Here is a 17,005-nt window from a genome sequence, read left to right as displayed (position 1 = left end):
CGATCTCCCATCATCAGTATTGTATTCCTGCGGGTTATTATTATTTTTTTTTTAAGGGAATAGATTAAAAAAAAAATACTACCGGAATCGATTTGAAACCAAAGTCCCACATTTGGAAATATATTTCCAGATTTTCCAAGATTGAACTCGGAGATCTGGAGCTCTGAGTCCCTCTTTCTTATGGCCATGATCGGGTTACCGGGCGCAAAAGAATACTAAATGCATTTTCTAGGCGATCGCTCGTGGGTGTTCTAGGATCAGGTTAGAAACTGCAACGCGGCAAGGTGGTTAACCGTTCGCGCCAGTAGCAACAACAAAACGTTGTTTCTGCGAATGTCTTTCTTTTAAAAAACGCCTGGCAATAAATGAATAACATTAAGAGGATGGGGTGGAAACAAGGATATATCCAGGAACGGACAAAAACCGAAAAAGAAATGTAGAGGAGATTAAGATTTGGCGATACGGGCTGCGCAATGTTTCCTTTCCGGCGCTGTTTTTCCTCGGTCTACTCAAAGGTAAGCCTTGCTGGATCTCTCGGTTGGATAGGAAGACTGTGGAACCTGCGGCTTCAGGCATTCCCCACGGAGCCGATCCACTCGCTAGGGAATAAGCCTCGCTGAACTTCCAGGAGACTGAGGACGGCGCTAAAAGAAAGCCGCAGTCTTAGGTATCGTGACTCGGATGCAGTCGCCTTGGATCGAGTGGGACTTACAGCGGCGTAAATAGGACCAGGCCGTGCGCGGAGTATTTGCTGGGGAGAAAGCCAATTCATTCAGTAATCGGAACCCGCTGGAGTCGTGATTGGCGTTGCTAAAATTGTCCTCGAGAAGTCAGGAACGCTAACCTAGACTATCGGATTACTGCATCATCATCATCACCATCATTTTTGTTTTTTTTAAATTATTATTATTGTTGTTGTTGTTGTTGTTGTTGTTATTTGCAGAATTACAAGAAGAGGGGGAAACTTCTCCCCAAATCTCTCCCAGTAAGAGAGAGTTTCGTGGCTGGGTTTTGCAACGCCCAAAGCCCCTCTTCAAAGGTCGGAGGCGGGAGGCTCTTCTTTCCAACCGCAGCTCCCTCCGAGCCCCTCCGCGCCGCGGGAGAAGCCGGGCGGCCGCCGGCAGCTGCGCCCGCCGAGCAGAGCAGAGCAGAGCAGAGCCGCGCCGCCGCAGCCCAGCCAGGCGCGCGCGACCGGCGGCGGAGCGCCTTCTGCCCGGGACTCAACGTTCTGCGTTCCATTGTTCGCCCTCGGCCAATCAGCTCCTGCCGCCGCCGCCGCCGCCAATCGCCTCCGAAGGCTGCCGGAGCACCCACTGACGTCACCCCGCCGACCCGTCCTCCCCTTTCGGGGGTGAGTGGGTGGTCCGCGCCGTACTGACGTCATGCTGCGTAGGGGACACTCTCCCTGCTCGCTCGCCGGGCCGGAGGAGTGAGTTAGGAAAGAGCCGAGCGGCGGCTGGAGGCGCCCCCTCCCCTTTCCCCTCGTCTCCCCTTATTTTTTTTCTCCTTTCTGCATCACAACACTTTCCCGCAACTCCTTCTGCATGGTGGATATTATTTTTTCTTACCCTTTTGGAGGTGCGATGGGGGATCACACGAAAAGTAAGTCTCTCTTTCTCTCCAGTCGGAGTCCGGGCTGGAAGGAGTGGGGTGCACGGCGATGGTGCCTGTGGAAAAGAAGGGGTGCTTTTGCTGGACCTTCTCTGAAAAGGGGAGGGCGGGGAGAGAGGGGAGGTGCACAAATATTATTATTATTATTATTATTATTATTATTATTATTATTATTATTAATCCTTCTAGTGGGAGATAAATTTAGACTTCGTTGCACAAACTCCCGTGGACAATGCCTGCTCCTTGCAGAACGGGGTCTTCGTTAATCGTAATATTTCCCCCCTCGATGTTGCTGCTGTGTTGGCTCTGTCGAGTCGCTCTGTGGCCCCGAGTAATTTCGCGCCTCGCCCGAAACTGTCCGAGGAGACGAGGGAAATAGCGCTGAGGGAGAGGACGCGGGTGATGGTCGCGCAGCCGCTGCCTCCCTTTCCCCCGCGTCGTTGACGCATGGACCCTTTTCCGCCCGGCTGGGAAGCGGGGCGACGGGAGCCCCGGGCGCCCTCCGCTCGGCTTCCCTCGCTCCGTGTCCCTCCCTTCCCGGGCTCGACGACCTGCGCGGGCTCTGCTGGGCGCCGGGGCTCCCCTCGCTGGGCTGGCGCGCCTTCCTCGGCCCGAGCCCGGCGCCCGCGCTGAGTGTCTGCTCCTTTCCCCGGCAGGGAAACCCGGGACCGCCACGTGCGTGGGCTGCGGGAGCGAGATCCACGACCAGTACATCCTCAAGGTGTCCCCGGACCTGGAGTGGCACGCGGCGTGCCTGAAATGCGCGGACTGTAGCCAGTATTTGGACGAGACCTGCACTTGTTTTGTGCGCGATGGCAAAACGTACTGTAAGAGAGATTACATCAGGTAGCGGAGCTTCTCTTCCTTTGCGTCTGAGCGCCTCCGCGGAGCCCTCCGCGGGCCAGCGGGCGCCCTTCCGCCGGAGCCGTCGGCGTCGCTTGCTTCGCTGGCCTGGCGGGCTCGGGGGTTTCGTCCCTGAAAGAGCCTCGCCTCGCCTCGCCTCGCCTCGCCTCCCTCCCTCCCTCCCTCCCTCCCTCCGTTCAGTGGAAGTCTCGCGGGGGGGGGGGCGGAATTTGAGGCGGGTCGCCGAAGGTGGAGAGAGGCGCCTGGTCTTTGAACCCCTGATGGCCGGAAGTTCGGGACGCCTTGCCAGGGGAAGGGAATCCTCCCTGTCATTCCCAGGACCACCCCACCCTCCAGGGGGAATGCGCACGGCCCTCACCTGCAGGCCTCTCTGGGAAATTCTTGGGAGCCCTTGCACAAACACACACGCACGTATACACACACGTCTTTTCTAAAATTGGGGGCACAAGTCTTTGCACGCCCACTCAGCCGCATGCCGGTCTGCAAAATTCTTGGGGAACCCTTGCACAGACACACTTATAGGCACATGTTTTTATACAAGGGGGGCACAAATCCTGGCACACTCACCCGCATGCCTGTCTGTAAAATTCAGAGAGGAATCCTTGCACACGCACAGACACACATATGCACATATGTTTTCTTATAAAATTCAGGGGGAATCCTTGCACGCTGGCCCACCTGTACACAAATACCGGGGCGGGGAGGGGTACTCATTTGGACAAAAATTCCCACTGATTTCGAGGCACTTTATTCCGAAGTAATTCGGCCAGGCGTTGACTTCACTTCATCCCTGGCAAAAGACGGTTTGGCCGTCAGAAATCTCCTGTTTCGCTCCCGACCCAGCTTCGCCTCGAAAAGCCGCCTGCAGGTCTAATTCCTGTGCAGGTTAAACGAAAACCAGAAGGGGCATGGATGGGTGGTAATAATAATAATAATAATAATAATAATAATAATAGTAATAATAATAATAGTAATAATAATAATAATAATAATAGAAGAAGAAACACCCATCTGTTAGTGGTAGGAAGCGTAAAGCTATTGCCACGGATTATTTATTTCCTTGTTGGTTTATTTATTATCAGCGAAATTATTCGCACCCCGCCGCCCCTTGCTCCGGTCGGCTTCGCAGCCGATCCGAAGAGCCGCCCCGGAGGCTCCCTCGCCCGGCGTGCCGCGGCTCCGGCAGTCTCGGCCCGCGAGGAGCTTCCAGGAGCGCTCCGCGAGGGCCGGGCCGGGCCGCGGGCCGGCTTGGGCCGCGCGGCGCAGCGCAGCCCAGCGCTTGACGGCCGCCTCCGCCGCTCCGCTCCGCCCCGCAGGCTCTTCGGCATCAAGTGCGCCAAGTGCGCGGGCGGCTTCAGCAGCAGCGACCTGGTCATGCGCGCCCGCGACCACGTCTACCACCTGGAGTGCTTCCGATGCTCCGTGTGCAGCCGGCAGCTCCTGCCCGGGGACGAGTTCTCGCTGCGCGACCACGAGCTGCTCTGCCGCGCCGACCACAGCCTCCTGCTCGACGGCGCCGGCTCGGCCGAGAGCCCCCCGCGCAGCCCGGGCCACCTGCAGGGCGCCCGGCCGGGCCACCTCCAGCTGCCAGGTAAGCCCCAGCCCTCGAGAGGCAGCCCCACCCTCCCAAATTAACTCATCCAGTTGCCCCCTCCCCTCCCCTCCCCTCCCCTCCCCTCCTCCTGCAATCATTCAGCTTCTCTTTCTTTCTACAGAATTAATTCATTCGTTTCCCAACATTAATTTTTTCCCTCGCTTCCTTCTAAATTCACTGATCCTTCAGGCTTCCAAAATAATTCCCAAAATTCATTTTGTTTCCTTCCTTCTTTCTTTCTTCTCTATACTGACGTCCTTCCTTCCTCTTAAATTTACTAACTTAGCTTCTTTCTTTCTTTCTTTCTTTCTTTCTTTCTTTCTTTCTTTCTTTCTTTCTTTCTTTCTTTCTCTCTCTCTCTCTCTCTCTCTTTCTCTCTCTCTCACACACACACACACACACACGAACTTATTCCTCTATCCTCCTCAAATCTCTCTCTGTTTTTCCGTATTTGCTGCTTCACCTCCCTCCAGCCCTCCAGACTCCGATTTGCACCCATTTGTGCCCCCCACCTCAGCTCCATTCCCCCAGAAAGGGTCTTTCTCGCAGGACCTTCACGGGGCCTGGTGGCCCACCACGGCCTGGCTGCTGCCAGAGAACAGGGCAGTTTCAGGGTGCTCTGAGCTGAGAAAGGCCAAGCTGGTCACCCTTTCAAAGGTAGGAGAGAGGAGAGGAGGCAGCCCAAGTCCTGGGCACATTTGGGGGAGCCTCTCCAAGGAGCACCTTCCAGCTGTGCTGCATTCTCACTCCCAGCACCCCTAACCCAGATGGTCAGGCTGGATCCAAGGAAAGTGGGAAAAGTTTGACATCTGGGGCAGAAGGGAGCAGGAGGCATGACTGCCATCTTGGCCTGTTCATCGCTAATCGGAATCAGTCCCAATTTTTGAAGCTCTGACCTCAGGGAAGCCCCCGCCCCCCCCTGGTTTTCCCAAAACCTGGTTCTTTTTCCTTCTCCTCCAGGGAGTCTTACCTAAAATAAAAGAAAAAATATGTGTTATTTTTGTAAAACTGACAGGAATGAGAAGGGGTTGCAAGAATGAACCCCAATACTTCCCCATAAAGAGTCAATAGAAAGCAGATCCTGCCAATGTCAAAATAGCTTTGGGGTGGGGGGTCCCTGGGTTAGGCTAAAACGTCATTCTGGGGCTGAAAACAGCCCTGGTTGCATCCAGGCAAAAGAATACTGGGAAGCTCTGGGTGCTTCGGGATGTGGGGAGGGGTCCCCAGTAATCCCCCCCACCTCCTTCACCAGTCCCTCTCACCAGTGGGTCTCACTAAGAAGAGGGTCCCAAATAAAACCGTGGGGATCTGGTTTAAATCTGCTCTGTTCCATTTCATCTTTCCCCACACCCAAATCCGCGCCCCCCCCCCAAAAACAACTCACTGTTGCCTCCTTTGAATTCCCTGGAGGCTGACAGGAGAGAGACCGCTGGGGAGGAGAACGGCCCCTTCAGCCAGAACTCATTCTGAGAGGTGCCTGTGCAGTTGCAACAGAATTCCTCTGTGCATGTGCAAAGTACCAATTCTCTCTCTCTCTCTCTGTCTCTCTCTGTCTCTCTCTGTCTCTCTCTCTCACACACACACACACACACACACACACCGCTTGTCAAAGAAAGGCAAGGTTGACTCTTGGCTTCTACATCTGGGAAATCTGGAGTAAGGTCAAAAAGGGCTGGGGAAAGGCAGAAAATTCTAAAATTCTCTCTTTTTAAAAATTTAATTTTCACGTCACCTCGTGCTTCTGATTTCTGCCTGTAAAGAGAGATTTTTTAAAAAAATTTTTTTTATTATTTTGGTATGGAAGTGGAGTGACTGAATTAATTTCGGGGAAAATTGAAGTCCAGTTCATTGCTCCTTCAGTGAGGAAAAAAAATTTCAAAGTCACAATACAGTTGAAGAAAACCTCGACTTGTGACTGCTGAGATTGTCCAAATAAAGGCGTGCTTGTCATGGTTTAATTGCCGCCTCGCCTGCGTGCACCTCCGTCTGTTTCCCCTTCTCGTTGCTTCTGAGTCCCTTATGTGTGTTTATGATGTTGGAAACCCGGATCAGCCAAACATGCATCTTGAAACCGATTTGAGTGGATGGATGGATGGAAGAAAGGAGAGAGAAAGAGAGAGAGAGAGAGAGAGGAAGGAAGGAAGGAAGGAAGGAAGGAAGGAAGGAAGGAAGGAAGGAAGGAAGGAAGGAAGGAAGGAAGGAAGGAAGGAAGGAAGGAGAGAGAAGGAGAATAGAAAAAAAAAAGAGGAAGGGAAAGGAAAGGAAACCTTCCTGTTTCCTCTAACCTCCATCGGCTTGCGCGGGACTGGATCCCCCGCTCTTCTCGGGGCTTCGTTTCCTGGAGAAATTACGCGAGCAGGCCGAAACCCCGCAGGGCTTACTCGGAAGAAAGCTCCGCGTGCTGCCGGCCAGCAAAGGACGCGCGCGTTCGCAGCCTTCGCTTGCCTTCCCTTCCCTTCGCGCCCGCAGGCCGCCACCCTCCGCCCGTGTCCCCGGGAGGAAGCCCCGCCGAATCTAGGGAAGCTTCCCTCCAGGTAAACCTCGCTTAAACGAACCAAGCGGAGCTTTGCCTCTTTTCCGAACCGAAACCCGGGTTGGCCACGAAGTCGTTGATTTTTTTTTAAATGTGTTTGCGAACGGGGCGCCGGGCGTGCCGTCCTGCAAATCCACTTTCAGCGCAGGCAGCGCTCAGCCATCCTAGGCGAGGGCAGAGGGGCGGTTGAAGCGCTCTTCAGCCTGGAGGGCAACGGTCTTTGGGAAGAGGCAGGGGAGTTTCAAAGGGGGCTGGAGGGAAGGAGGAGGAACCGGGTGTCCCCTCCTCGAAGTGGGCCGGTTCGCTGCCGCGGCGCGGTGGGCGACTTTGAATTCGCCTCTTTTTAATATAGCCCGTCCGGCTGCCAGGGGATCCCCCCTGCTTCGATCCGAAAGAAAGAATTGTTAAATCACACACTTTATTTCCTAGTGGACCAGTGTGTCTGCGCGCGTGTGATAGATTCACACAGCTACGCACGCTCTCACAACTGCATAGCAGGGCACCTCACCTTTTTACGGGTGATTTTAAAAATTGTGTTTAAAAGAGAAGATCTCCTCTTCCGTTTCCCTTCAAAGCTCTTAGACGTTAACTGGTTCTTTTCGGATTCTCCCCCCCCCCCACCTTTTTTTTTAAAACGCAGTCTGGCCGATATTTATTTTAGATTAATATTTTAAACAAGTTGACATTTATTATGATTTTGAATAGACGAAAGGGAAGGGAAGGAATTCTGGGTTCCACCTTGCCTTTCCGTGGCTTGTGAGTATGAAAGGACACGTTGGAAATTTATGGAGGATAGCGAAAAATAACATAAAAATAAAAAATAAAAATCGGAAGGATTTGGGACTGAGATGGGGGGGGGGGTAATCTCTTCTGAGGGAAGGAATAACAGTGGTAATTATAATCCTCATCGTCATCATAAGCAAATTCCCCTTCCACTTCCACATAGGAACGGAGAATTAATCACCAGGAAAATTGCCCTTCGTTTTCCTTGCGTGGAGGCGCGGGCACGGCCTTTTAGCACACACAGACCCCTTGCACTTTTGTGCCGGACCGGAGCCGTGGGACGACCCCAAGGCGGGCAGTTGGCCGGGGTGCCCGCTCAGCTCCGCGGCTCCGTTCTCACGGCTGGCTGAACCCGGTTTCGCGGGGCGGGGCGGGAAGCGCAGAGACAGCCGGCGAGTCCTCTGGCATCTCAGGCTGAGGCAACCCGAGCCAGTTTTCCTGGTGGGGAAAGATTTCCTTTTTTTGTGGGGGTGGAGGGAATCGAGAAGGGGGGGCTGGTCCAGTTCTGCAGGCCCCAGAAGAAGAAAGGCCTTCCTTAAGAAAAACTTTACTTTCTCTTTTGCTATAGACACATCTTGTTGCGCGGGGGGGGCGGGGGCGGAGGGAATTAACCGAGTCGGCTGTTTCCGACCCCTCTCTTTGAGCTTCAGCTTTCTTGGGGGGGGGAGCAATTAAAAGTTCCTTCTCGTGGGCGAATCGTCAGCTCGCCGAAGGCTACCCCGGCTCTTTCTGCCCGCCCCGCTTCCGAGAGAGCGCGGCCCCGTGGAGTCGCCGCCGCCGCCGCCCTCCCAGCCGCTCCTCCGTCCTTCGAATAAAAGGGGCGGCCCGAGCGCTCGGCTGCTCGTTTTCAGGACAAGCCGCTGCCCCCTGCCCGCCCAGATGGAGGCAGGAGAAAAAAAACAATTTTTTTTAATGCTTCATCGCTGCATGTCCTGCAAAGGGAAGACAACCGTCCGAGGTTCAGGGTTTAGTAAATTATGATTACTCTCCGGTTCAGGTTCATAAAGCAATGGGGATTAGGGTCGGGGGGCCGCGAGGCAAGCCGCCTCCAGCCATGGAGGCACCTTGAGTGACTTTGGGCCTGGCGGCCTACCTCGCAGGGTTGTCGCTGGGGAAACATGGGAAAGGAGGGTTCGCCCGACGCCTTGGCCTCCTTTGGAGAGGTAGGCTGCTAACCTGGCCCGGAGATTAACACCGAAGGGGAAAACATCCTTCCTTCAAGCGCCTGGGCTGGGACGGTTTCCCCGCTGCGGGGGGCTCTGCGCCCCCCTCTCCAGAGCCGCCCCGCCCCCTTTTCACGCCCGCCTGGGGGCCGCCTGCTTCCCTCCGCAGAGCCGGTGCCCGGGCGGCAGCCCTCTCTGCGTCCCCACGTGCACAAGCAGGCGGAGAAGACGACGCGGGTGCGGACGGTGCTGAACGAGAAGCAGCTGCACACGCTGCGCACCTGCTACGCGGCCAACCCGCGGCCCGACGCGCTGATGAAGGAGCAGCTGGTGGAGATGACGGGCCTGAGCCCGCGCGTGATCCGCGTCTGGTTCCAGAACAAGCGCTGCAAGGACAAGAAAAAGTCCATCCTCATGAAGCAGCTGCAGCAGCAGCAGCAGCACAGCGACAAGGCAGTAAGTGGCCGGGCCGGGCCCCCACTCCCCCCCACCCCGCTTGCATTTGGAGCGAAGGCGCTCCGGCCCAGCTCAGACCCCAGCAAGCCCCCGGATCCGGTGGCTTCCCTCCCTCCCGGGCTCTGAGGACTACAATTCCCAAAATGCCACTCTGGGGAGGGGTCTTGGCTCTCTCTTCTTTAAGGCGGCTCTTTTCCTGCCCCCCCCCCGCCCTCTCCTTCCAACCTTTAGGAGTGTTTTGGGGGGTTCGGGTGGCAAGGGACGGAGTTTCCTGTGCCAAGAAGGTCCCCTGGCATCGGCCTGCCTTTTGCCACTGGTGGAGGGGTGGGGGATTCACCTCCACCCCAAACTCTTTGGGAAGGGCATGTCTTGCTTGGCCCGGAAGATCTAAAAAGCCAGGGATGGCTGTGTTCGCAGGAGATGCTGAAGGTGTTTAGGGCATGAACCTGGCATAATACTTGGAGCCATCAGGCAGGAGCTGGGCCGGTTTCCCCAACACAGAGACACCCAAGCCAGTTTTCAGGACGCAGGAGTTGATTTGCTCAGTCTTCAAGAGAGTAGGGAAGCATACTGGGAGGGTGGGGTGATGGGGATTAGGTTTGGGAGAAGGATGGCTGTCCAAATTAATTAGATGCAAAGGCCATTTTTGTAAGCTCAGTGCAACTGACGAGGACTGGGCTGGGGAGGGAAAAATCCTTCAGGATTAAGGTCTCTTTGGATCTCAGTTCCCTGGGAGTTGTCAATCCAGTTCCACTGATCTGGAGTAAGTCCCATTGATTTAAACAGTGCTTCTCAATCTTGGCAACTTGAAGAGGGGTGGACTTCAACTCCCAGAATTCCCAGCCAGCCATGCTGGCTGGGGAATTCTGGGAGTTGAAGTCCACCCCTCTTCAAGCTGCCAAGGTTGAGAAACACTGGATTTAAGACTATTATGTCAGGGTCACCAAGCCTCAGACTTTCGCAGTCTAGAGATGGTAGCGCTACGTTGCCCCATTGACTCCAGTGCGGCTTACTTCTGTGTAGAGGCCTCGAGGACTTAGCTCTCCGGGTGCAAATCTATTCAGGTGCGTGAGAGGGGTGCAACTCCCTTGAACACATACACAGGATTGCACTCCAAAGAATTCTCCACCCCTAGGCTCCTAACCTCAGCAATAATACTGTTATCTATTTTTATTCATGGCCATCAGCCAGGTGGTATTTAACCAATATTGATTTTTTTTTTTTTGGGAGCAGGATCAATAGTGTCTCATGCTGGAGATCTCTGGGAGAGTAAATCTCTCTGCAGGGAAATACAAGACAATAATGACAATAATAATAGCCAGAATAGATGTAATTATTCGTCTAACTTCCTTCTGGAAACGTCCACTGTTTACCCAAAGCTGCTAGGATGTGCTCTGTTTACGTTTATTTCATCGATAGAAAAGGACAGGGATTACTTCAAATACATCTTGGTTTTTTTTTTTTAAAGCAAGCCAAATCTTAATGCTTCCTTTATTTTTAAAGGACTTCCACCCCCACCCCCCAAAAATAGGGATGATTTGGCTGTCGTTTGTTTGCTCTTCTCCATAGCGTTCCCTTCGGTTAACACGGGTTTGATCTCCGCTGTAAATTCTACAGAAGACGTCCCAGTCCGCCTTCCAGATGTTTTCAGCTGCGCTGCTGAGAATCCTCATTGTTGTACCAGACGGGGAGGGGGAGGGGGAGAGAGTGGAAGGGAGATCCGGGGACAGCAGAGGGGAAAAATAGGTGGGACTCTTCCTCATTTATCAGAATCAAATGACCCGCTTGATTCCATAAATCCAATTATTGAACGTGTTCACTCCCATCACAGGCTGACTGAACGGAATAGCTTGCTGGCACCCGAAAAAAATCTTATGCCGTCTTGAGAATTAATTACACCCACTCCCAGAGGGGGTCAAAAAAGTCAAGATGGCGACTTGTACCGCCAGAGCTCTGCCGCTTTTTTGGACATGGCTTCGGTTTTGCCATATGGACTTTTGTGACCCCCCTGCAGAATGCCCCTGTCTGAGAATAATATGGAGAGGGGCTCCAGTTTTGTGAGGAAGGAAAGATATTCTTTTTCTTTTGGGCATTTAGCTTACTAAGAGCAGGGGGTTAAAAAAAACGACACCCCTCTCTTCAAATAATTTTCCAAACCCCCAAATTGATTAAAAATAATTAAATGATTCTTCCTTCATAGGGAAGTGTCTGTTCATCACTTCTGACTATGTATTTTTGTATACTTCTTCCCAACTTGGGAATTCTTTGGAAGAAAATGCTCTTGTTTTTTGCTTCTTTTTCTAGTCAAGGGCATTATTATTATTATTATTATTATTATTATTATTATTATTCTCCATCATTAGCAGATCACTTCTAAAAACTGAGGGCTGCTGGAAAGTTCTGCTCACCGTTGAGAATGCCTCTGACCATGTCAAGAGTTCTCACCACTAAGTAGCCAGTTACCCCCCAGATAGGTAGCATTCACAGATGTGGATCCAGTAGAAAAGAATCTCTGTAGCTCAGGGCTGAACTGTGGAGTCCTTGGTGCTCTCTGAGCTTGGCTGTTGGCTTGCAGACGTTTCATGACCCGACTAGGGAACATCATCGGTGCCAGTTGCTGATTAGTGACGATGCACTAATTACTGATGATAGCACTGGTGATGTTCCCTCGTCGGGTCATGAAACGTCTTCAAGCAAACCACCAAGCTCAGAGAGCACCAAGGACTCCACAGATGTGGATTGCAATATGTGGCAAAGGGCGATTTTTAAGCATCTCCCCTTTCTTCTGCGGCTCGAATGGGACATTGATTGTGTGCTAATTCCAGAGCTGGTGGGTTGAGCTCAGGTGATGGTGAGGAGAAAGCTGGTTTATTGTTTCACGTTGGGCAAAAGACTCAAAGCTCTGTCTTCTACGCACACCATTCCTCGCCCCAGCTTTCCCCAATGTGCTGTATCCACAGGGGCAAATGAAACCTGAAAAAAAGCTGCAGATAATGCCCGATCGCTCTCTCCATTTTTGATCCGGGCAGAAATGGCTGCATTCTGGCTGACCTTTCTCCTCTCCCTTTCCCCCCTTTGGCCTCCTCCCAAGAGTTTGCAGGGCTTAACTGGGACCCCCCTGGTTGCTGGCAGCCCGATCCGCCACGACAGTGCCGTGCAAGGCAGTGCGGTAGAGGTGCAGACTTATCAGCCACCTTGGAAAGCTCTCAGCAATTTTGCCCTGCAGAGTGACCTGGATCAGCCTGCCTTCCAACAGCTGGTAAGAACCTGAGAATTCACCCCATAACTAGAGGGCGGGATGGTATCTTCTCTTGCACTACCACCTTGATCACCCCACTCATCCCTAGGTTTGGTCATATATCTCCTCAGTGGCTGTATTAGTCACCTCCCTTGATTCTGCATTAAAAAAAAGTTGAGGATGTGGAAGGAAGGGTTGCTCTCTCACTCCCCCTCTGCTCTCCCGCAAAACAATCCTGTCCATATGCATTTGAAACAATGGGGCCAGCCCTTGGAAGGACTTTCCCCCACCATTACGTTCACGACAAAGGAGTCGTTAAAGTATGACCTGTTAAATGATCTCAGGTGCAAAATATTTGTCAAAAGATGTGCTGCTAAAGTAGAGAAAAAATTGCCCAGGCTGTGGGTGTGTATGAGATAGCATGAGAGAGAAAACCAGCATCTAATTGGGGCTGATGTTGCAAAAAATATTTTCATCACTTGGTTCTGGTGTTGGGGACGCTGGAGAAAAGGGCCCAGGATGGTTGGCAACCATGTAAGGTCACACCCGACGCGAGACTAGCTGTCCAAATAGATATCCTTTTGCAAAATAGGTGTAATGGCTCCCCGTGCATTGCATGTGTTTTACAAATGATAGTAGATAACCCTAAATTGCAGGGAATGGGGTGACCTTTGTGGTGGGTTTGAAAATAATAGCCCCTCTTTTGGGCCAAAGAGCTGTGAAATATGGATGCTTGGCCTCTGACGTCTTTAACAAATGCAACGTGCGTGCAAGGGAAAGGCAACATTTTGAAGAAGGTGTTAAAGATCGAGGTCTGAGAACAGTGCAAGTTTTCCATTTGCCAAAGGCTGGCATTCACTTCAGAGAGCAGAACGTGGACATTGTTACACAAAGGAGAACAGGATCTTACCACTGGGCCAGTGGCCGGCTTAGAACGGCCCGCCCCTCTGCGCCTCCACCCTAGCAGTTCTGTCCCCAGATCACGCAAAGCTTTCACTGTGGACTTTTGCCACTGTGCGTGTGACCCAGTGGGCATTGCATGAACCCAGGTGAAGTGGTAAGTTATGATTCAATGTCTTGAGCAAACCCAGAAGATGGATTAATTCAGTGAGCAGGCCAAGTACGTGGTGCAGACACAGCTTCTGTCCAGATGCCAGCGCTGACATTCGAATCGCCTGCAAAAATCTTGTTGGCTTCAGTGCAGGGAAGATCAGACTGCTATCTGTTCCTTTGCCCGGGGGGGGGGGGGCAAAATCTCTTGGCCTGGTTGCGGAAGCATAAAAAGCTGCTCTTTCCTGCCATACATATTGCTTTGGGTGTGTTTAAAAGATGTCTTTATCTCCATAACATTGCAAACCCTCTTGGCTTTAGGTTCTGGCAACAAATCAGTCCAGAAAGTTAACTGGCTTTGGAACACAGCGAACCAGCTGTAGACCAGTTCTTCCAACTTTCCGTACAGGAGTTTAGCCATAGGTTTTCCTTGGAGGAGGAGGAGGTTCTGGGTACAGTTGTGATGTAAAGTTGGAATAGGCCACGACTGGAATCCTGTTAAAGGCTGTGTCATCAACTGTGTTCATCTCCCCAAATCTGTTCCCTTCCCGATGTGTTGGATTTCAAGATGCAGCCAGGCTGTGACTCAGCCTAAGGAGTCTTCCTATGGGTGAATTCACTTCCAGCCATAAACTGCGAAGATTTGCCCCACTGGAGGAGAAAATCACTCGCCAGGCTATGGACGCAGAGGTTTAGCCCTGGCCTTGTGAAGCTAATGGGAATAGACTCCCCTAAAATAGGTTTATCTTCCTTATTTATGGGGATCAAGATGGTTGGTGGGAGTTGTGTACAGGGAGTTGCGTACAGGTAGAAGCCCCCTGCAGAAGGAGTTCTGCTTCTCCACTAAGGGACAGGGGTGGGGAGGGAAACAGGGACGTGTGCAGTAGAAATGCTCTGTTCGGCGTGTGCTGAAATGTGCCTTTCACCAACATATTCTTCAACTCGAGATCAGGGAGAAGTTGCCATTTGAGATCCACAAAGTGGAAGGGCAGCAATGCCCAGAATTTGGGGTGGGGGGGTGGGGATTTGCTTTGCTCTTTTAAATTCACATTTAGCCTATTTTAGAGCTTAAATTAGAGCTCTAAATTCTCTCTGAAGGCCCCCAATTTTCACCAATGGGGATTATTCAGGGGGCGCACCCCCACTTTTCTAGCCTGTCTCCCTACCTTGTTCTCTCTTTTTTTCTGCTCCACAGCTCTCCATTTCTGAATCGGGCTCCCTGGGCAACTCTTCGGGCAGCGACGTGACCTCTTTGTCTTCCCAGCTCCCCGATACCCCCAACAGCATGGTTCCCAGTCCGGTAGAAACGTGAGATGAGCCCCCCCTTTCTAACGCCTGACCCTTCGTGGACTTTCGCATGCTTTTGCTTCTTGCATGAGAACTGAGCGCTAAGCAAACACAACTCGTTAAATTATTACCTTTATTTAAAAACCCAGCTCCATCTCTTCTCCTGTTGTGGCTGGACCTCTTCCAGGATCCCCCTGACTTTGCCAAGCGGGCAGGGGAAAAAGGAGTAAAACTTCCCAGGAATTCTGTTCCTCCCCCCTCCAGGAATACCTCTGGATTTTACTCGAATGACACTTAAATCCTGTTCTTGTAGTTTTAGAAGATGGCTCTTTCTGTTTCATTTTCTTTTCAATGGAAGAAACCAGCTCAACGTGCAACGGTTGGGGCTTCCGTGTCTCGGACCGGTCAGAAGTTGGGCCATCCTGTTGGATTCATCAACCAGTTGCCTTCATCTCGATCAGTTCTGGGTGCCCATTGCCAACTGTCCAGTGGCTTCCTGCTCCCAATCTGTCACACCCTGCCTGGAAAAACCTGGAACTTTTTTCTGTTTCTTCGGTGGCCCCAAAAGAGGAGTATTCTTTTTCCCTTCTCTGTCTCTCCTCTGAGCCCGCATGATTGCTGGAACAATTCCAGCAGGACTTGTGTCCCGTCCAAGCCCCCCATTGCCAGTGTTAAATTATCTTATGGATGGAAGGTGTGTGGTTCTTTCTCAGTCTTTGCAGACCAAAGTAAGTTATTGTTATTTATTATCGCGCGGCAGCAGGCGAGCAAGTGGAATTGAGAATTTGACCTGAATAATAAAGGAACAAATACTTGATGAGAAATTGCTTCGATCCTTGTGTTCTACCACTTGGCCTTCGGAAGAGTTAAGGGAGCTGTAGTTTCCTGCGAGAATTCAACTGCAGCTCCTTCAAAAGTTGATGCCAAACTACAAAGCTTAATTGGATGGTCATTTAATTTGATAGTAAAGCCTTGCGTTGAATCTGGTTCCTGCTGCCTTTGCCCACACGCGCATGGATCTTTTTTAGAAGTGCACTGTCACTTCTCCTGGCCACTATTTTGTTTTTGTCTTCCCAATCTAGGAATTCTTAGTGTTCTCCCATCCAAATAATATTCAGGTCTGAACCTGTTTAGCATCTCAGGATCAGCCAAGTTTTGCCAGGGGCGGCTGCGTAACAAAGCAATTCAATACAGAAGGGAGTGAATACACAGGGCATATTCATTTATTGGATTTCATTCATTATATTTCCTTTGGATGAAGTTTATTTTAATTAAATCAAAGCTGGTTTAGATGGTTCTCATGGCCTTGCTCCATTTCTGAAGGGTGGCTCTGTCATCCTTGGTCCCCGCCCCCAAAATGGTACATTTCAATTCTATATCAAGAATGCTTCCATAAAATATGTTGGCTGGTTATTGGGCAGGGGAAAACTTATAAGACTTTATCAGCTTTCCTTCATGGATGGAAGAGTAGCCCAAATTCTTACAAAAGTTTTTGAGGGCTGTGATTTGATCTTGCTCTGAAAGACTGGCTTTGTCTATGCCCAGGGTACACAGGCTGAGAAAAATATTTTGTAATTCTTTATTTTCTTGCATTAGCACTCCAATATCTACACGTGCAGATTCCCTGCAAAAACAACATACTGAAATAAAAACTTGTGGAACTCAGGACCTCATTTTGAGACCAGAATGGATCTTTCTGGAGCTCGCAGCCCTTTGACGCAAAAATGCATTGTCTAACTCTGCAAAACTTTCTTGATTTCTGCAATATCGTTCCTTGGGTGGGAGGGGTTCAGCAAAGAAGGGCCCTTTGCTTTTGGGCTTGACAAGAAATTGAATAGAAACCTTTTTTAATCCAGTCATCTTTGTTGCTTTTTTATAGTCAATGAAGGAGTGATGGGAAGAAATACTTCTCAATATATTTTTTTCCCACTCCTCTGCCAGTTGCCAAAATGACTAGAGCAGCTTTGGACATTATGCATCTTGAAAACCACCTGCTTTTCTGCAAATTGTGGCAAAGTGTCTCAGGATAATTTTGCCAGCTTATTACCCCATGGCAAAGGCGGGATGTGAGTTATTAGAAGATTCCCCAGAATGTACAAATCTGGATAAAATAGAAACCATCCTGTATATCTTAATAGTAGCAATAGAGATTTTTGGCTTTTCCCTGAGCAAAGAAAAGGGAATCATTTTTCTACTTTTGTAACTGGTTGCATGCTTCTTTCTTTGACATAATTATTTTGCTTCGTTTTCAAGCCGTTCTTTGCAGTCAATAAGGACTAGAAGCTTGGTTTTTAAAAAGCGTTTTAAAAAGGAACTTTAATAATGTCCCAAGGGGTGTTATTTGGGATTTGGGGTTTTAATAGAGTCCAGGTTCTCTGCCCATAGTTATGAGGAACGAGCAGAGAGGCATTGTATTTATTTATTTA

General features: G+C 51.0%; 1 protein-coding gene across 2 annotated transcripts; it reads left to right on the top strand.

Annotated features, from left to right (window-relative positions):
* Positions 1-1,399: 1,399 nt before the first annotated feature.
* Positions 1,400-15,376, top strand: ISL2 (ISL LIM homeobox 2). Of its 2 annotated transcripts, XM_088148383.1 has the most exons (6): positions 1,400-1,602; positions 2,268-2,457; positions 3,792-4,066; positions 8,718-9,004; positions 12,096-12,263; positions 14,488-15,376. In XM_088148383.1, the coding sequence occupies exons 1-6, from the start codon at positions 1,545-1,547 to the stop codon at positions 14,602-14,604; spliced, it is 1,095 nt and encodes a 364-aa protein (XP_088004509.1). In that variant the 5' UTR covers positions 1,400-1,544; the 3' UTR covers positions 14,605-15,376. The 2 variants fall into 2 exon arrangements, with proteins under 2 accessions (XP_088004509.1, XP_088004507.1); XM_088148381.1 differs by lacking the exons at positions 1,400-1,602; positions 2,268-2,457 and having other exon boundaries at positions 2,686-4,066.
* Positions 15,377-17,005: the final 1,629 nt, after the last annotated feature.

This window comes from Python bivittatus, unplaced genomic scaffold (assembly GCF_059951505.1).
Source record: "Python bivittatus isolate LINGU-HERP-01145 unplaced genomic scaffold, Pbiv_v1 ctg000530_np1212, whole genome shotgun sequence".
NCBI classification, from domain to species: Eukaryota; Metazoa; Chordata; class Lepidosauria; order Squamata; family Pythonidae; genus Python; species Python bivittatus.
The sequence above is the reverse complement of the archived record's forward strand: the minus strand, read 5'-3'. Positions and strand labels throughout refer to the sequence as shown.